This window comes from Rhinoderma darwinii, chromosome 1 (assembly GCF_050947455.1).
Source record: "Rhinoderma darwinii isolate aRhiDar2 chromosome 1, aRhiDar2.hap1, whole genome shotgun sequence".
NCBI classification, from domain to species: domain Eukaryota; kingdom Metazoa; phylum Chordata; class Amphibia; order Anura; family Rhinodermatidae; genus Rhinoderma; species Rhinoderma darwinii.
In genome coordinates this window covers 508,729,291-508,745,833 of record NC_134687.1, presented here as the reverse complement: position 1 = coordinate 508,745,833, position 16,543 = coordinate 508,729,291, and the positions used below count along the sequence as shown (strand labels likewise).

At 39.1% G+C, this 16,543-nt stretch overlaps 1 protein-coding gene across 1 annotated transcript in view; it reads left to right on the top strand.

Annotated features, from left to right (window-relative positions):
• The window catches only part of HSD17B4 (hydroxysteroid 17-beta dehydrogenase 4), a 321,488-nt gene that overhangs the window by 270,275 nt on the left and 34,670 nt on the right, over nucleotides 1–16,543 (top strand). Inside the window, exons 20-22 of the mRNA XM_075836285.1 lie at nucleotides 1,937–2,023; nucleotides 5,855–5,944; nucleotides 8,750–8,888. Coding sequence (XP_075692400.1) covers nucleotides 1,937–2,023; nucleotides 5,855–5,944; nucleotides 8,750–8,888 — 316 coding nt within the window. The remainder of the gene's footprint in view (nucleotides 1–1,936; nucleotides 2,024–5,854; nucleotides 5,945–8,749; nucleotides 8,889–16,543) is intronic.

The following is a 16,543-nucleotide window of genomic DNA, read 5'->3' as shown; positions in this document are numbered from 1 at the left end:
ATGTTCTGCAAGAAAAAAATCAGTCTCTGTAAATTAATACACTTTTGTGTTCTGTCTGTGGACAGTTGTAGTGAATTTTGAATTGCAGCCTTTCGGGAGTAGAGAAGATATGATGTGGCAGTAGGGTAGTTGATAAATCTACTCTCTGAGGGCGGCATACAGTAGTGACAGGCACACGGATTTCATCCTTGAGTCATGGATGTGAAAATATTCTGTCGTTTGGCCAAACTTTCAGTTGACTAGTTACAGCGAGAGCTGTGATGTTGGAGTCCGGCGTGTTCATGAGTTATCGTGACCGCCGCTGATTGACATCTTTCTCCCTATTGCTGTGCATCACTAATAAACTGAAAAGTTTGGCCAAACTACATAATATTGTCACATACATGACACATGGCTGAAATCAATGAGCCTGTCCGTTCAGTATGTTGTTCTTAGAGAGGGCAGCATGTCGTACAAGTTTCTCTCAAACTTCACTTTCTAAACTGTTACCAGAAGCCTTTTTTCATCCAAGTTTTGAGTTTTTGGCTCGATTCCCTTTTTTTTTTTTAATGTAGGTTATATTCTATTTAGTCTTTTTGTTTTTTTAATACCCATTTTTAAGATCTTTGCTGTAAATGAAAGGGCAGCTTTTTGTGTTTTATATTCGGAGGCTGAAAACCCATGAAGAGGTTTTACACTCAGTCTAGACTAAACACATCAGCAGCACAGATCTCTCCTGTCCTGAGGGTTTGTCAAAATGTTTCAGTATAGGTAAGAGATATCAACTCTGAGGAATGCCAAGACGGGAAACAATGTTTTCAGCCACTAGATGTTGACAAAAATGTTTCCGAACACTGACAGCGGAGATCTTTAAAATGTTGTGAAATCTAACCCTGAGATCGGAAGTCATAAAAACTGGCTAAAATATGCTAAAACGAATGCTATTAGCAGGCGTAGATTTGCGCAATAATCTATGGCAATTTCTTAAGTAAATTAAAGTAAATCTGTTGGTCCACAGAGGCCATATCCCTACCGCTATATTTTGCCTCTTTTGTCGCGAAAAGGGACAAGCGGAGCCCAAAACGGCAAAAATGTGGTAATTATTGCACAGATATGGCATAAAGCCGTTAATACATTCCCCCTAAAGTGGAATATAAAATTGCTTCACTTCATACAATATTTAGGCTTTATTGACATAATGTAATCATAACTGCAAGTCCTGGTGTGGACTAGGACTACGCACTAAGCCCGCTCCATACTATGCAGGTGTCAGTTGTGTATTACAGCTGACACCGTGCAGTAATGGCCAGGAACAGAGATCGCTCTATTCCTGGCCATTTAACCACTTAGATGCTGCACTCAATAGCGACCGCAGGCATTTTTGCCATTCAAAAGAGGAGGGGCGACCCCGCCCCCCCCCCCCCCCCCCCCCGACAGTGGTTTTTTTTCCAAATTTTTTTTTTTTTCCGTTTTTCACTACATTATATGGTATTTTTAAATAGTGTAAACTACAGCTCCTCCTGCAAAAAATAAGCCCTCACACCACTCCATTGACTGGAAAATAAAAAAAGTTATTGCTCTTCGAAGGCAAGGAATGAAAAATGAAAACACCCCGAAGAGGTTAGAGGGTCTGTCTGATTTATCAAATTCTTGCATTTCCTTTTGAAATAACAATTCTGTGGCATCTTTCCTTAAAACTGTAAATATTGGTTATCCTCTGTTGTTACTCTTGGAAATGTACGTGAATTGATCACTTTGTTACCATTCCCCTTTTGAACAGGATGTGTCTCTGCAGCTGAGGTGGGTTACAAAACCATTGTAGGTTAGAGGTGGAACATCACAGTTGCTCATGTAGGCCTAGCTTGGAACAGTGGGCTCAAAAAACATTTCTAGTATATGTTCCCTCTATCATGAATAGAAATTTGACCTGAAGTCATTATTTAATTTGTTTCTCTAGGTGCGCTTTTCAAAACCAGTCTTACCTGGGCAAACCTTACAAACTGAAATGTGGAAAGAAGGCAACAGAATTTTCTTTCATACAAAGGTCAGTGGAGGACTCGATATGTGATATGATCTGCTGTGAGAAAAACATCGAGTAATCGGTCTTTGAATGCAAGATTATTATTTCGCTTTGTGTGTGCGTCCACCTTTATGTTGTAAGCGTATATATTGTCATTTAGTTGACTATTGTAGGTATTCCATAACCTTTTTGTTTTGTGCTAACCTTTTGCAGCTTCAACAAAAAAACAAAAACAACCCTTATATTCAGGCAAAGGCATAAAACGATTCAGTGTAAAACTTTAGCTTATAATGTGATCCTGCAAATCACAAACACACAAATATCCATCTTTATTGTGTCGTGGAGCTATTACGTTGTTCCAGAATAAAGCTGCGGTTTGCTTTGTATAATGTGAGATATGAACATCGCTTGAGAACTAACCGCTTAATATAATAAATACATATCCTTTATATGATAAGGCAAAGAAAGAACTGTGGCCTTCCTTTTTGACACACCATAAAGCTTATAAGGCCTCCCGTACATGTTGAAGCATTTAGACAGTGTTTTAAAGGGTACGGATCGCAGGTTTTCAATCCCTGTCGCATGGACCCGGATTTTCGGAGTGGCTGTTCTTGTGGTGATGCGTCCACAAAAAAAGAGCTCCCCCTCCGCTCTCTGTCGATGATGTAGATGAAGGGACTTGCTTAATTCACCAGCTAAGATAGCCCCATTATTGGGCTGTGAATGAGCCTTTTGGTGTAAGTTGTGCCAATTCTACCCTATGGACGCGTTTATTGTATTTTTGGAGCATTTCACGATTTTTACACTGGTTGTAGGGGAAAAATTAGATCTGAAAATAGCCTGAGATTCAAAACATTAAAAAATTGTGGAATAATGGGAATAAATAAAACAATAAACTTGACCTCCGAACTACAGTCATCAAGGGTCCACTGCATAAGTCCTGAACGTCCGAGGAAATGTACTCGATTAGGACTTTGCGTTGGAGGCTTCGTTAGGGGCATCCGTCGCAGATCTGGCAGACATTACCGGAAACAATAACGCAGCATTCTACGCTATTGTTTCCGGTAAAACCATGGACAACACGACGGAAAGCAGACGGAACCCATTAAAGTCAATGGGTTCTGTTGGCTGCTGGTGGTGTCCGTTTTGCAATGGAACCTTTGCCTTTGTTCTGCTCCTCTGAATTTTGGAATGCCCTGACGCAGATGTGAACAGGGCCTTAGGTTAAGCCCTTATGATCCGCCTATTTTAGGCCTTAATAACCAAGCAATTTCTTAAGTTATACCATTATTGCATTCAAAGCGCTATAACTTTATTTTTTCGTCGACTTAGCTGTATAAGGATTTGTTTTTTGCGGGACAAGTTGAATTTTTTTTAATAGCACCATTTTGGGGTACATGTAACTTATTTAATTTTTTTTGGGGGGGGAATAAAAAAAAACAATTTCGCTATTCTTTTTTGCATCTTGAATTTACGCTGCTTACCCTGTGGTGTATATATAACCTAATCACTTTATTTAGTGGGTCGTTACGATTGCGGCGATCTTAGTTATATATATATTTATTTTTTTTTAAACCTTTATTTTTCACAATTATTTTGTGTTTGTGTCGCCATATTTTAACCCTTTTCCGCCACAGCCATTTTTCGGATTTTCACTTTAGTTTTATCCTCCCTACATTCCAAAAACCATAACTTTTTTTATTTTTCCATCAATATTTCCGTTCACAGTGTGGTAAAAACTGCACGTTAACTTTATTCTGCGAGTCAATACGATTACAGTGATAACAAATTTATATAGTTTTTGTTTTTTTTATGTTTTACTACTTTTACAAGGGAAAAAACTGATTGTTAAAAATAAAATTGGAGTTTTGCTTCTATATTCTGAGAGCCATAACTTTTATTTTTCTGGCAATTGAGCAGTATGAGGGCGTATTTTTTGCGGGGTGAGCTGTAGTTTCTATTGGTACTATTTTGGGGTACATGGGACTTTTTGATCACTTTTTAAGCCATTTTTTGTGGAAGATGGAGTGACCAAAAAACAGCGTTTCCGGCCTTTTTTTACGGCGTTCACTGTGCAGACTAAATAATGATATATTGTAATAGTTCAAACTTTTACGGACGCGTCGATACTAGTTATGTTAATTTCGTTTTTTTAACATTGTGCTTGAGTGAAAAGGAGTGGTTTTTTGAACTTTTATTTATTTTTCTTTATTAAAAAAAACAACTTTATTTTACTATTTTTTACTTGTCCCCCTAGGGGACTTGATCCAGCGACCGTTGGATTGCTTGCATGATATACTGCAATACTAATGTAGTATATTGTGATACTCATACTCTCCTATGAACCCTGCCAGAGGAGTACAAAGATGGCAGACCTGGGGGTCATCATAAGGCCCCCATGCTGTCATGCCAACCAACAGCGATTACGTCACAGGGGGGACCTTTGCAACTCTACAGGGGGCCACCCCCATGTTTCTAGACATTTTAAATGTCGCGGTAACTATTGACCGCGGCATTTTACGGGTTGAACTAGCAGGATCCCGCTCGTTACCCTGATATGTTGGCTGTAACACAGAGCTGGCACGCTCGATCTATGGAGCAGATGTCGGGAAGGGGTTAAGAGCCATAACTTTTTATTTATTTATTTTTCTGCTGAGAGCTTTTTTTATTTTTTGCTGGATGACTTTTAGTTTTTATTGGTAGCATTTTGGAGTACATTTCACATGTACACAACTTTTCGATTAGTTTTTCTATCACATATTTTGGAAGGCAGGATGAACAGAAAACGGCAATTCTGACATTGTTTTATTTTTTGCGGCGTTCACCGTGCGGGTTAAATAATGTAATAGTTTTGTGTTTTTTCTTGATGAATCAAAGGGGAAAAAAGTGGGTTTTTAATTAATTTTAAACTTCATTATAAAAAAAAAATGTTAGTCCCACTAGGGGACTTTACTATGCGGTCATTTGATCGCTTTTATTATACACTGCAATACATAGTATTACAGTGTATTATTGCCTGTCAGTGTAAAACTGGCAGGCCTAGCAGGCGTTTACTAATGGCAGACCAGGGGGCCTTTGTTAGGCCCCCGGTTGCAAAAAAAACCATTGGCACGCCGTAATCGCGTCGTGGGTGTGCCGATGGGGTGAGAGAAAGGGAGCCCCCTCCCTCTAAAAGCACTGATATGCAGTGGTCGCTATTGACTGCCGCATCTGAGGGGTTAAAGGGGTGAGATTGACGCTGATTTTGATCCCGCCCACTCGAGCAGGCCTGCTTCAAACACTCATTTACCTCAGATAGCATGGAGCTTTTACTCCTCCCGGCGGCCCTGCTTTATTATGATGCAGTGCCGTAAAAATGTCTACTGCATCAGAATAAAACCCATTAGTGACCGACGTAAAAACACCTATGGGTGGCCACTAACAGGTTAACCTCTCAGTTATGGAGAATATGCAATAATTATCATTGTTATTATTATTATGATATATGACCAGTTTGGTCACAGACCATATTTTTTATTAACAGGTTAAATGCCAGTTAGACCTAAGTCCTGGCGCATTTCAAGCATAAGGCACCGAACATTATTTTACACCAAGTTGTTCAACGTGTATAGACACATGAACATTTAGAGAACAAATCATTAGAGAAGTCTGGAAACATTTGACCTTTTCTACCTCTGAATAATGTCAGTGTTCTCTTGCAAGGGATGAGGCTTATTGATCTCTGTGTGGATTGGATGAGACATGTCATGAAATGTCAGAGGACATGACTTCAGCTAAGATAAAATGACTTGAAATGTTCTCTTTCTGACTTGAGCCTCCGTGAGGAAAAAGTTACATGTCTACTTCCCTTTTCAGGTCAAAGAGACTGGGGAAATTGCCATCGCTGGTGCCTATGTTGACCTTACATCAACTGTGAATAGTCTGGAGTCCAACGCTACAGTCAAGGTAGGGAAATGCATTTATGGACAAAGACCATAAGTCAAAATTAAGACCTGTCATAAATACATCTTGGTGAAATACAGACGATGCAGCTAGAATACATTTTAGGTTGTTTAGAGATGAAATTAATAGAGATTTATTTTATTTTTTCTTGCTGTAGTTGCAATTTTCGAACTCGCGTAGAATACGTTGTCCTTACTATTCTAGAGAACTCTCAGTAGACATGGATAAAAGTAACAAAAAAAAGGTTTAATTTAATTCTACCTTGCTATATTGATTTGTTGTTATGTTTACAGGGAAAGCAGCACATCAATACAGTTGTCAGTGGTGTTGCATTGCTCTCTGTAACACAATTCATTTAAAAAGAAAAAAAAGACATGTCCGTTAGAAGTCCTCATTGATTCTTGCCGTGTTCCGGTTATCCCTGCTTTTGATTTGCCTCTTCAGCGCAATGTTGCAGGATATATGGCTAAAAATTCAATAAATCTGTTGTAGCTTTGTCACAATTAACACATAGGAACATGAATGCTAACTTGGTCACTTAAGGAATAAAATAGAGCTGATGTCTCCTTCATACTTCGAAAACACTCTCACTATGCAACGTTTAGTTGAAGAGCATTTAATTTGCGATGGTATACTAATATGTAATTCTTGTTAAAACGTACAAAAGAAACGTATTACATAACTATAAAATATACAGAAGACACTGTTATAATATAAACCGCATGATATACAAAACCTGCGTTTAAGCTATACTTTCCTGTATTTCTCAGTATAGGAGGGGATTCTTTTCCGTAATGGCAATGAAGTAAACTGGCAAAGTTACTTACTGAATTGACTTGACACATTTCCTAAAGCGAATGGCGTTTATAGCTATTACCATTAATGGGTAGTTTAAATTTTTATTTAAATGTTATATTTTATTTTAATCCCGGAGATTGATTTAGAGTTATTTAATGGTATCAAGAAGAATTTTACTTTTTAAACAAGTAGATTTTGTATCATCTTCCACTGGACTAAACGGCTATGTCTTCTAAAGCCTAGGTTCTGAAACGGTGGACATGTGTCTAGGGGTAACTTACATTGTTGTTTTAATATAAAGTGCAATGTAAGGTAATAGCTTTGGGGGTACTTTTAAAGGCATCACATCAGTATCCAAAAATGATCACCTAATTACAGGATATTTTCGAATCGCTGGGAGCTCCACCAATCGGGAGTACAGTTTCTCCTCACTGCTAGACCGCAGTAAGGAGGACATTGAATGAAGCGGTGAGCGAGCATGCGTGCTGCCGCTCCATTGAAAGTCTATGGGAATGATGGAAACAGCCAAATCTATACAGGGAGATGTGCTGCAGACAAACTACCATTTTTAAAAGATACGAACAGCCACTGAACGAACATTTGTTTGTTCGTCGGCTGATTGCTACCATTTACACAAGCTAAAGATCGGGAAGGAGCGTTTGTATGAGCGCCTGATTGTCCTATCATCGTCTCATGTAAATTTGCCTTCAGACTTTAAGTACACACAAGCAACAGCTCTTGCTCCCATATATGTTGAAGGCATAGGAAGACAACATATGTATAAAGAAGTCTGTCCTCCTAAGAGAAGAGCTGCCTAGAGAACACACTCTTGGGATGCTCTATGTTTGACACTGATTGCCATCAAGACATCTACTCTTCATAAAGATATAACAGCTACTTTACGCTAACATATGCGTGCAGAGGTCTAATAGATCAAAACAGGTTTTGAAAAGACTGGTTCTCTTAATTTTGGATGAGGCTATGGCTTGGCTCAAATCCATAGTTGTGCTTCAAGGCTCTTCTGTGGGTCGGACATTGAATTTCTGGGAAGCTACCTCCAACAGGTGTAACTAATGAGATGCTTTTCCATCTCCCAGGGGAGAGATAATATACATTTTTTTTTCCCCCATAAAGCTCAGCCTGTACGACTCCATACCATACCAGGGCAGAATAAAAAGTTCAAAAAATATCCTAAGCGAGGAAACTTTAACCTTAAGTCTCCATACCAGCTGTGTTTCTTTAACGAGAACCAGCAACCTCCAGGCGCCTCACCCAGCCAACCAGCACCCTGCTCTTTACTAACGAGGGGCAAAACTGCTTTCTCTTCCTTTTGAGGAAGACCCTGGCTTGGCTAAAATCCCCAGTTGTGTTTTAAGGCTCTTCTGTGGATTAGACATTGACTTACAGGGAAGCTACCTCCAACAGGTAACACTAGAGAGATGGCTTTCCTTCTAGCGGAGAGCTAGTTTTCATATTTGAAAAAACTGTAAAGTCATTTTGAGAAGTACAATAAGATGTGTGCAGCACAGTATATTCTCTTAGGTTGGGCTATGGCCCATAGTATTTCATCAGTTTTATACATAATCTCTGTGTAGAATGTTCTTGTCTCATCCTTTGTTGTAAGATCTTAGATGTATTACATGTATATTTTATAATAGACAAATACTATTTCTCTATAATCCATTCCCATTATGACATTTAATCTTGTTTTCCCTAAGCAATAAATCCATTGCTCTAATTTCATCTGCAACCAGACAGTATATTACTACATGTAACACAGTTTATAATTCCATACCAGGCTGTACAGAGTAATAGTATTACCATGCGTGACAGGCCGCTCCATGGTGCATGGCATTGATTTTAGGACCAGACCATCCATTTCTAAGGAACAATCATTATTGCCATTTGCAGCATTTCAAAAATGAGTACTGCTTTCTTATGTGGACAATTAACAGATAGAACTAATGTATATTTACACAATATAACCAAGTTGTGACCATGGCATTTTAGGATGTAGGACTACAGAGTAATCTGGTCTTTGAAGAAATCGGCCGTCGAATCAAAGATGCTGGGAGTGAAATGGTTAAAAAGATAAATGCCGTCTTCCAGTGGAACATCACCAAGGATGGGGAAACTGCTGCACAATGGAGTAAGTTACGTTTCAGTTCAGAAGAATCCATTGTAGTAAGAAAAATCTGCAGTTTATTAAATGGGTTATTTTGAGTCCAATATTTTGTTGTTTTTTTTAAAATTTATAGCGACCTCCGATTGATCTGTTTGGTCTCTGTCCCAGTAACAACATTGTACTCTGACTATACAAAATTTTTCATGCGACCGTCAAAAGTAAAAGCAACACAGGATAATTGTCTTATTTTTCTTCTCAAAAGAATAGTTTCATTTTTACTGTATGAAAGCTGTACTTTAATATATCTCCAGATCCTAAAATTGGTACAAATAGCAGAAATAATACAGAAATTGTGCATCACCACAACTATTTTTACCATAAAGTAAATGACCACCCTTGTTTTTTTAAATCCTAGTAGATCTGAAATACAGTGCTGATTAATTTCATACTGCTGTATATCTTTATAGAGGCCTGAACCAGTTTTTTCTTTTTTTTATGTAGAGCTCCAGTTCTCTTGCATAGATATAAATATAAATTCTAAAATTCTGTCTGCCTGTAGTCACCACTTGGGGGAGCGTAGGAGTCTGCCTTCTGTGTTTACATTAGACTGAATATTAAAACCGTATGCAGAAAGATCCTAAGCTCCCCTTGGTGGTGGCTGCAAGTAGACAGAATTCTATATTTTTAACTTGTCTGTGCAGGGGAAGTTAGAGCCCAGTACTAGAAAAATTGAGCGCTGATCACTAAAATATATTATGAAATTAACCAGCTTAGAATGTTGGACCTATAGTAATAATGACCTGGTGTTAATAGGTGGACATTCACTTTAAATAAGTTGTCCACTTTGGACAGTCCCTGCTTGTTGAGAGTTTCTTGTCAATAAACAGATTACAAAGTGTCCCCGTGCAGGGAACCCCAGCGGTCCGTTATCTGTGGCGAAACTGACCTTACTGCAGCACCACCACAGGGGAAATTAAGCATTACACAGTGCTCATTCAAATCATAGGATTACCTGTGTAATTCAGTACAGGACAGGTCCTCCAGATCTGTATATGAAAATAGGTTTTCTTAACCAGAGAACTCCTTTTAAGCTATACTGTAATGGCATGATTGGAGAATTGAAATTGGCAGTGATTAGCCTCAAAACTAATGTATTTTTCATAGTGTATAACCAAATGCCCATAACCTACTAATCATAACTCACCCATGTAACTTGGGCCATAGGCATCTTTCATATATTAAAGTGTTTCTCCAGGCATTTTAAGTTCACGGCCTATTTTTAGGTTATCAACGACAGATCGGTGGGGGTCCAACACTCTGCACCTCCGCAGATCAGCTGACTGAAGGGGCCGTGGCGACTTCACTGTTTCTTTTAAATGGGACCGGAACTGCAATCCCAGGCATAGTCGCTACAGATGTGTACAATGCTGTGCTTGGTAAACTATAAAGAGTGGCATTAGTCACCGCATGCCTTTCAGTCAGCTGATCGGCGGGGGTGCCGGGAGTTGGACCCCCACTAATATGATATTGATGACCTATCCAAAGGATAGGCCATTATTAAAAAAAAAATGCCAGGAGGAACCCATAGAGTATCAGACTTAGTATGCTTTTAGGCAATCATAATAATATCAACCTCACTGCTCTGTGAAATTTATGCTTTTGCAGACTGCGATTGGCACTTCAGTACATCAAGTCCAAATATTTTAATCTATCTGCTTCATTGAGTCCGTGTCCCCAATAACTGTAGAGAAGAATGATAAGCATTCGGTACCTTTCATATATATTTTCAATTATACCGTCCCTTTGTCTATCTTACTTTTTAACAAGTTGACATTTTTTCTTTGTGACAGAAATATTGCTGTTTTTAATCTGCTAATGTTGATCGGTTTAGGCTGCTGTTCTGCAGCTTTTCTCCAGGCTTAATTTTTTGGATTAGAAAATCCAAGTCCAATTTTAAGCCTCTGAGGCTTTCTCTGTAAGTGTTTATCATTATCCTTTGGGTCTAGCTGCTGGGCTTGTTCCATTATTAAATTTGTTACTCAGCTGTGTTTCCTTGTCTTTTAATCTATGACTTGTCATCTCACTTCTTGCTCTGTGTGGATGTCCGAGACACAGCTAGTGACAGCACTAGAAACTGTACAGACCCTTCAGCTCATTGCTGTCATGGCTGAGGAGTCCTGCTTTGGCACATTCGGTGAATGTCCTTGAGGTTGGAGTTGGAGAATAATGCATGGCCACTGATTATTTATTTTTTTCTTCTTTACCTTGCTTTTTCATTTCAACATATTACACATACAAATCTCCCGTTCTGCTTTTGAAGTTGCCACTTGACTGTGCTCGTATGCATGCCATTCATGATCATACAAAGCTTTACTTCGCTTGTACAGATCCTGAGTTACAACATGTATCATTGTTCAGAAAAATGTTTGCAGTTCTGCTGGTTGTCATTCAGCTTACCTGAGCTCTCATAGTCCAGCAGGACTGCTAGTTTTTTTTTACATCCGTTTGGTGTAGAGTGCCAGCTGTAAAGACTATGTGTCTCGGAATGGAAATTCGCAGAATAAGTTTTGTGCAGACATTGAGGCAGCAAAGGAGATTTGAGCTCTGAATCCTGCAGTGCGGACCTGGAGCCTAGTGCTTTTTAAACTCGCTGCCTCCTTGGTGGCTACTTTGAGGTGGGGAGTAGGGACTATATTGCATTGCAGTTCCATGTTCGTTTCTCAGTGCTGAGCAAACTCTACTCACCTTATGAAAGTTATGTCCATGTGATCTTGTAAAGCATGACAGTGTATATGACTTACTAGTGTACAGCATGAAAAGGATTAATCCTCCCTGCAGATAGAATCCGATACCTATTTTGTAGTTGTACCAATTTGTGAATTTATTCATCAACTCTCACATTTTCTCAAAATAGACCTGTTCTCTTTAAATGATTTGACTAATGTTACATGTGTTAACTAGATGTAAGCTTCTTTTTAAACTTTACTTCTTTGGCTGTACATGGTGTTTTTGGTGTGGGAGATGCATGACTAGCGCGCACAATAAGCCATATTTTGTTACCAAGCAACATGACGTAACGATTTGTTGCTAGCTGCACCATTTTCTGCAAAGTCAAGGTAAAATGACTAATAGCTATCAAGTACTGATTCAGAGGTGATGTTTTTAGTTTGCTGCTATGAGTAATATTTGGTCAGAACATAAAACATTCCTTTCAGGCCAGCTGCAGGCCATTTTCTTCTAAAATACTAATATTTTATGAAAGTTGTTGAATGAGTGGCCAAACAGTAGAATAAGAGATACCTACTTATGTAGAATTATAGGCTTGTCTGAGCAGGGAAGCTCCATGTGTTACACTGTATAAAATACATTTCATTTTTTCTTTATGCCAAACAACATGAATTTATAGGGGTTATCCTTTCCTCCAGCGGCACTCCCGGTGGTTGTTTACATGACCGTAGCATGTTAAGCCCTGCAGCCAATTTTGAGGGCTCAGCAGGGCTCACTGGTGACAAATCGGAAATGCAACATATGACTGCTGGGCCCTCCGGCTGCAGCGGTTACATTCTACATGCATGTAAACAACCATAGGGAGTGCCGCCGGAGCCTCAGCGCTGGATCGTCATCGGCAAGGATAGGTACATATTGCTTTTTTGATTTATTTGTTTCCAGCCCTTACTTAAAAATGTTCACATCCGGATAACCCTTTTTTATCTGATGTAAGAAAAAAATATGGGAATCGGTTAAAGAATTGTACGTTTATTGGCGCCCTGGTAATAACGCTGAAAGTGTGATCATTTGTTAACCCCTTAAGGACGCAGCCTAGTTTTGGCCTTAATGCTCAGAGCCCATTTTTCAAATCTGACATATTTCACTTTATGTGGTAATAACGTCGGAATGCTTTAACCTATCCAAGCGATTCTGAGATTGTTTTCTCGTGACACATTGGGCTTCATGTTCGTGGTAAAATTTGGTAGATATATTCAGTGTTTATTGGTGAAAAATTGCAAAATTTAGAGAACATTTTGAAAAAATAGCATTTTTCAGAATTTAAATGCATCTGCTTGTAAAACAGACGCTTATATCACCCAAAATAGTTACTAGTTCACATTTCCCATATGTCTACTTTAGATTGGCATCGTTTTTTTGAACATTATTTTATTTTTCCTGGATGTTACAAGAACATAAACAGCAATTTCTCATATTTTTAAGAAAATGTCAAAAGCCTTTTTTTTTTTTAAGGTACCCGTTCAGTTCTGAAGTGGCTTTGAGGGGCCTATGTATTAGAAACCCCCTTAAAACACCCCATTTTAAAAACTAGACCCCTCAAAGTATTCAAAACAGCATTTAGAAAGTTTTTTAACCCTTCAGGCATTTCACAGGAATTAAAGCAAAGTGAAAGTGAAATTTGCAAATTTAAATTTTTCTTGCTGAATTTAAATTTTATTCAATTTTTTTCTGTAACACAAAGTTTTACCAGAGAAATACTACTAAATATGTATTGTCCAGATTCTGCAGTTTTTAGAAATGCCCCATATGTGGCTCTAGTGCGCTCGTGGACTAAAACACAAGCCCTAGAAGCAAAGAAGCACCTAGTGCATTTTGAGGCCTCTTTTTTTTTTTTTTATTATAATATATTTTAGGCAGCATGCCAGGTTTGAAGAGGTGTTGAGGTGCCAAAACAGTAGGAATCCCCCAATAGTGACCCCATTTTGGAAACTACACCCCTCAAGGAAGTCATTTATGGTTGTTGCTATCATTTTGACCGCACAGTTTTTTTTCACAGCACCTATTTGAATTGGGCTGTGAAATGAAAAAAATTTCATTTTTTCCAATAAAATGTAATTTGTGATCAAAATTTCTTATTTTCACAGGGAACAAAATACCCCATTTTGTTGCCCAATTTGTCCTGAGTGCGGCAATACCCCATTCGTGGTGATAAACTGCCGTTTGGGCCCATGGGAGGGCTCAGAAGGAAAGGACCACCATTTGGCCTACTGGGGATTTTCTGGTGCGAAGTCATGTATGCAGAAGCCCCTGAGGTACCAGTACAATTGAAACCCCCAAGAAGTGATCCCGTTTTAAAAACTACACACTTAAGGCATTCATCTAGAGGTGTAGTGAGCATTTTGACCGGAGACATACACCCCATAAACTGTAATGTGGGACATACACCCCATAAACTGTAAAGGGAAAGGCGAGTGGGATAAGCTGTGCGGAGTGCATCAGGGTAAGTAAAACTGGGTTAGATTAAAAATCAAAGGATGTATGATAAATTTTAAAACACTTTCATACAGAGCCCTGGTTTTTCGGGACACGTGTCACATTGATATATTGTGTCCTCCCTTATCCCCCTCTTATAGCAGACTTTGCACCTCTTTTGACTTTTTCCCTACTTGCCAGTTTGGGGAACTTCTCCTGGAAAGTGTTGCCCTGGTAGGATGCGTGTGGCCTCGCTTCCAGAAGTACTGGATGCCCCCCCCTTCTTGGTCCATAAAAATTAGTTTCTTGATAACCACCTCTTGAAATTCCAGGAAAGTTCCCATCTGGCCTGCACATCGACGTAGCACGTACGCATTGTACAATGCCATAGGTATGATGTGCACGGCCAGCTTCTTATACCACACCTCATGGCGCTGTAGGGCTTCAGGGCTTGATCTGACAAGTCCACCCCTCCCATGTACCTATTGTAGTCTAGGATGCAGTCTGGTTTGGGGTTCTCTGTACTGGTACCTCGTACAGGTACATGGGTACTGGTGTGGCCATGTATTATTGTCAATATAAGGACATCTCTCTTGTCCTTGTACTTGACACACAATATGTTGCTGCTAGATTGTGCCCTGCTCTCACCCCTTCTTGTTTGCCCAAGCATAGTCTTAGGGAGGCCTCTCAGATTTCTTCTAGCAGTGCCGCATTCCGCAGTACTTCTGGAAGCGAGGCAGTTGAAGAGTGGGATGCTGGTATAAAAATTATCCAGGTAGAAGCGGTAACCCTGGTCCAGCAGTGGGTGCACCAAATCCCACACAATTTTTGCATTAACTCCCAGTAAGGGGGGGCATTCTGGGGGGATGAATACTGGTGTCCTTCCCTTCATATATCCTAAATTTGTAGGTATAGCCTGATGCACTCTCGCACTGCTTAACGCCATACCTTGCCCTCTTACTCAGCAGGTACTGGCGGAATTGAAGCCTCCCTTTAAAATGTACCATGGACTCATCAATAGAAATAAAATTCTCGGGGGTGTATGCTTGGGAAAACCGGCCACTGAAATGGTCTAATAGGGGTCTCCATTTATACAAACGGTCAAAACTGGGGTCATCTCGGGGTGGGCACGGCTCATTATTAATCTAATGTAAGTAAGCGAAGTATTGCATAATTTATTTATTTTTTAGGTTCCGGTTCAGTTCTGAAGTTGCTTTGAGGGGCCTATATATTAGAAACCCCCATCAAACACCCCATTTTAGAAGCTAGACCCCTCAAAGTATTCACATCAGCATATAGAAAGTTTATGAACCCTTTAGGTGTTTCACGGGAATTTAGAACATAGTAGAGGTGAAATTTACATTTTTTTTTTCATTTATTTTTTGTCAGAAAATCCTTTTTATACCATTTTGTTTTTTTAACACAAAAGGTTTTACCAGAGAAACGCAACTTAATACTTATTGCCCAGATTCTGCAGTTCTGAGAAATATCCCACATGTGGCCCTAGTGCGGTAATGGACTGAAGCACCGGCCTCCGAAGCAAAGGAGCACCTAGAGGATTATGAGGCCTCCTTTTTTTTTTAGGCACCATGTCCGGTTTGAAGAGGTCTTGTGGTGCCAAAACAGTGGAAACCCCCCAGAAGTGACCCCATTTTGGAAACTAGACACCTTGAGGAATTCATTGTAGTTTTCATGGGGTGCATGTGACTTTTTGATCAGTTTTTATTCTATTTTTGAGTGGCGTGGAGATAAAAAACAGCAATTCTACTATTTTGGCTTTTTTATTCTATTTTTTTTTTTTACAGCGTTCACCTTGCACTATAAATGACATATTCCCTTTATTCTGCGGGGCGATACGATTACGGCGATACCATATGTTTATAGTTTTTTTTTATGTCTTATGGAGTTTGCACAATAAAAAACTTTTTGTAAAAAATCATTCACTTTTTGTGTTACCTTATTCTAAGCGCCAGAACTTTTTTATTTTTCCATCAATAAAGCCGTGCTAGGACTTAGTTTTTGCGTAACGAACTGTAGTTTCAATCATTACCATTTTTAGGTACATGCGACTTTTTGATCTCTTTTTAGTCCATTTTTTGGGAGGTGAAGTGACCAAACAGTTGTGATTCTGGTACGGTTTATTATTTTCTTTTACGGCGTTCACCGCGCGGGATAAAAAACGAAATAATTTTGTAGATCAGGCCGTTACGGACGCGGCGATACCAATTATGTATAGTTTATTTGTTTGCTTATATATTGTTATTAATAATAAATGACTGATAAGGGAAAAGGGGGGATTTTTACTTTTATTACTTTTAAAACTTTTATTTTCTTATTTTTACACCTTTTTTTTTTTTTACTTTATTACTTTGTCCCACTAGGGGACTTGAGGGCAGGAGGCCCTGATCGCAATTCGTAGTGCAGTGTATTAGAGCTGTCAGCTACTCACTGACAGCAAGCATAGTGGGTCCTGACTTTGT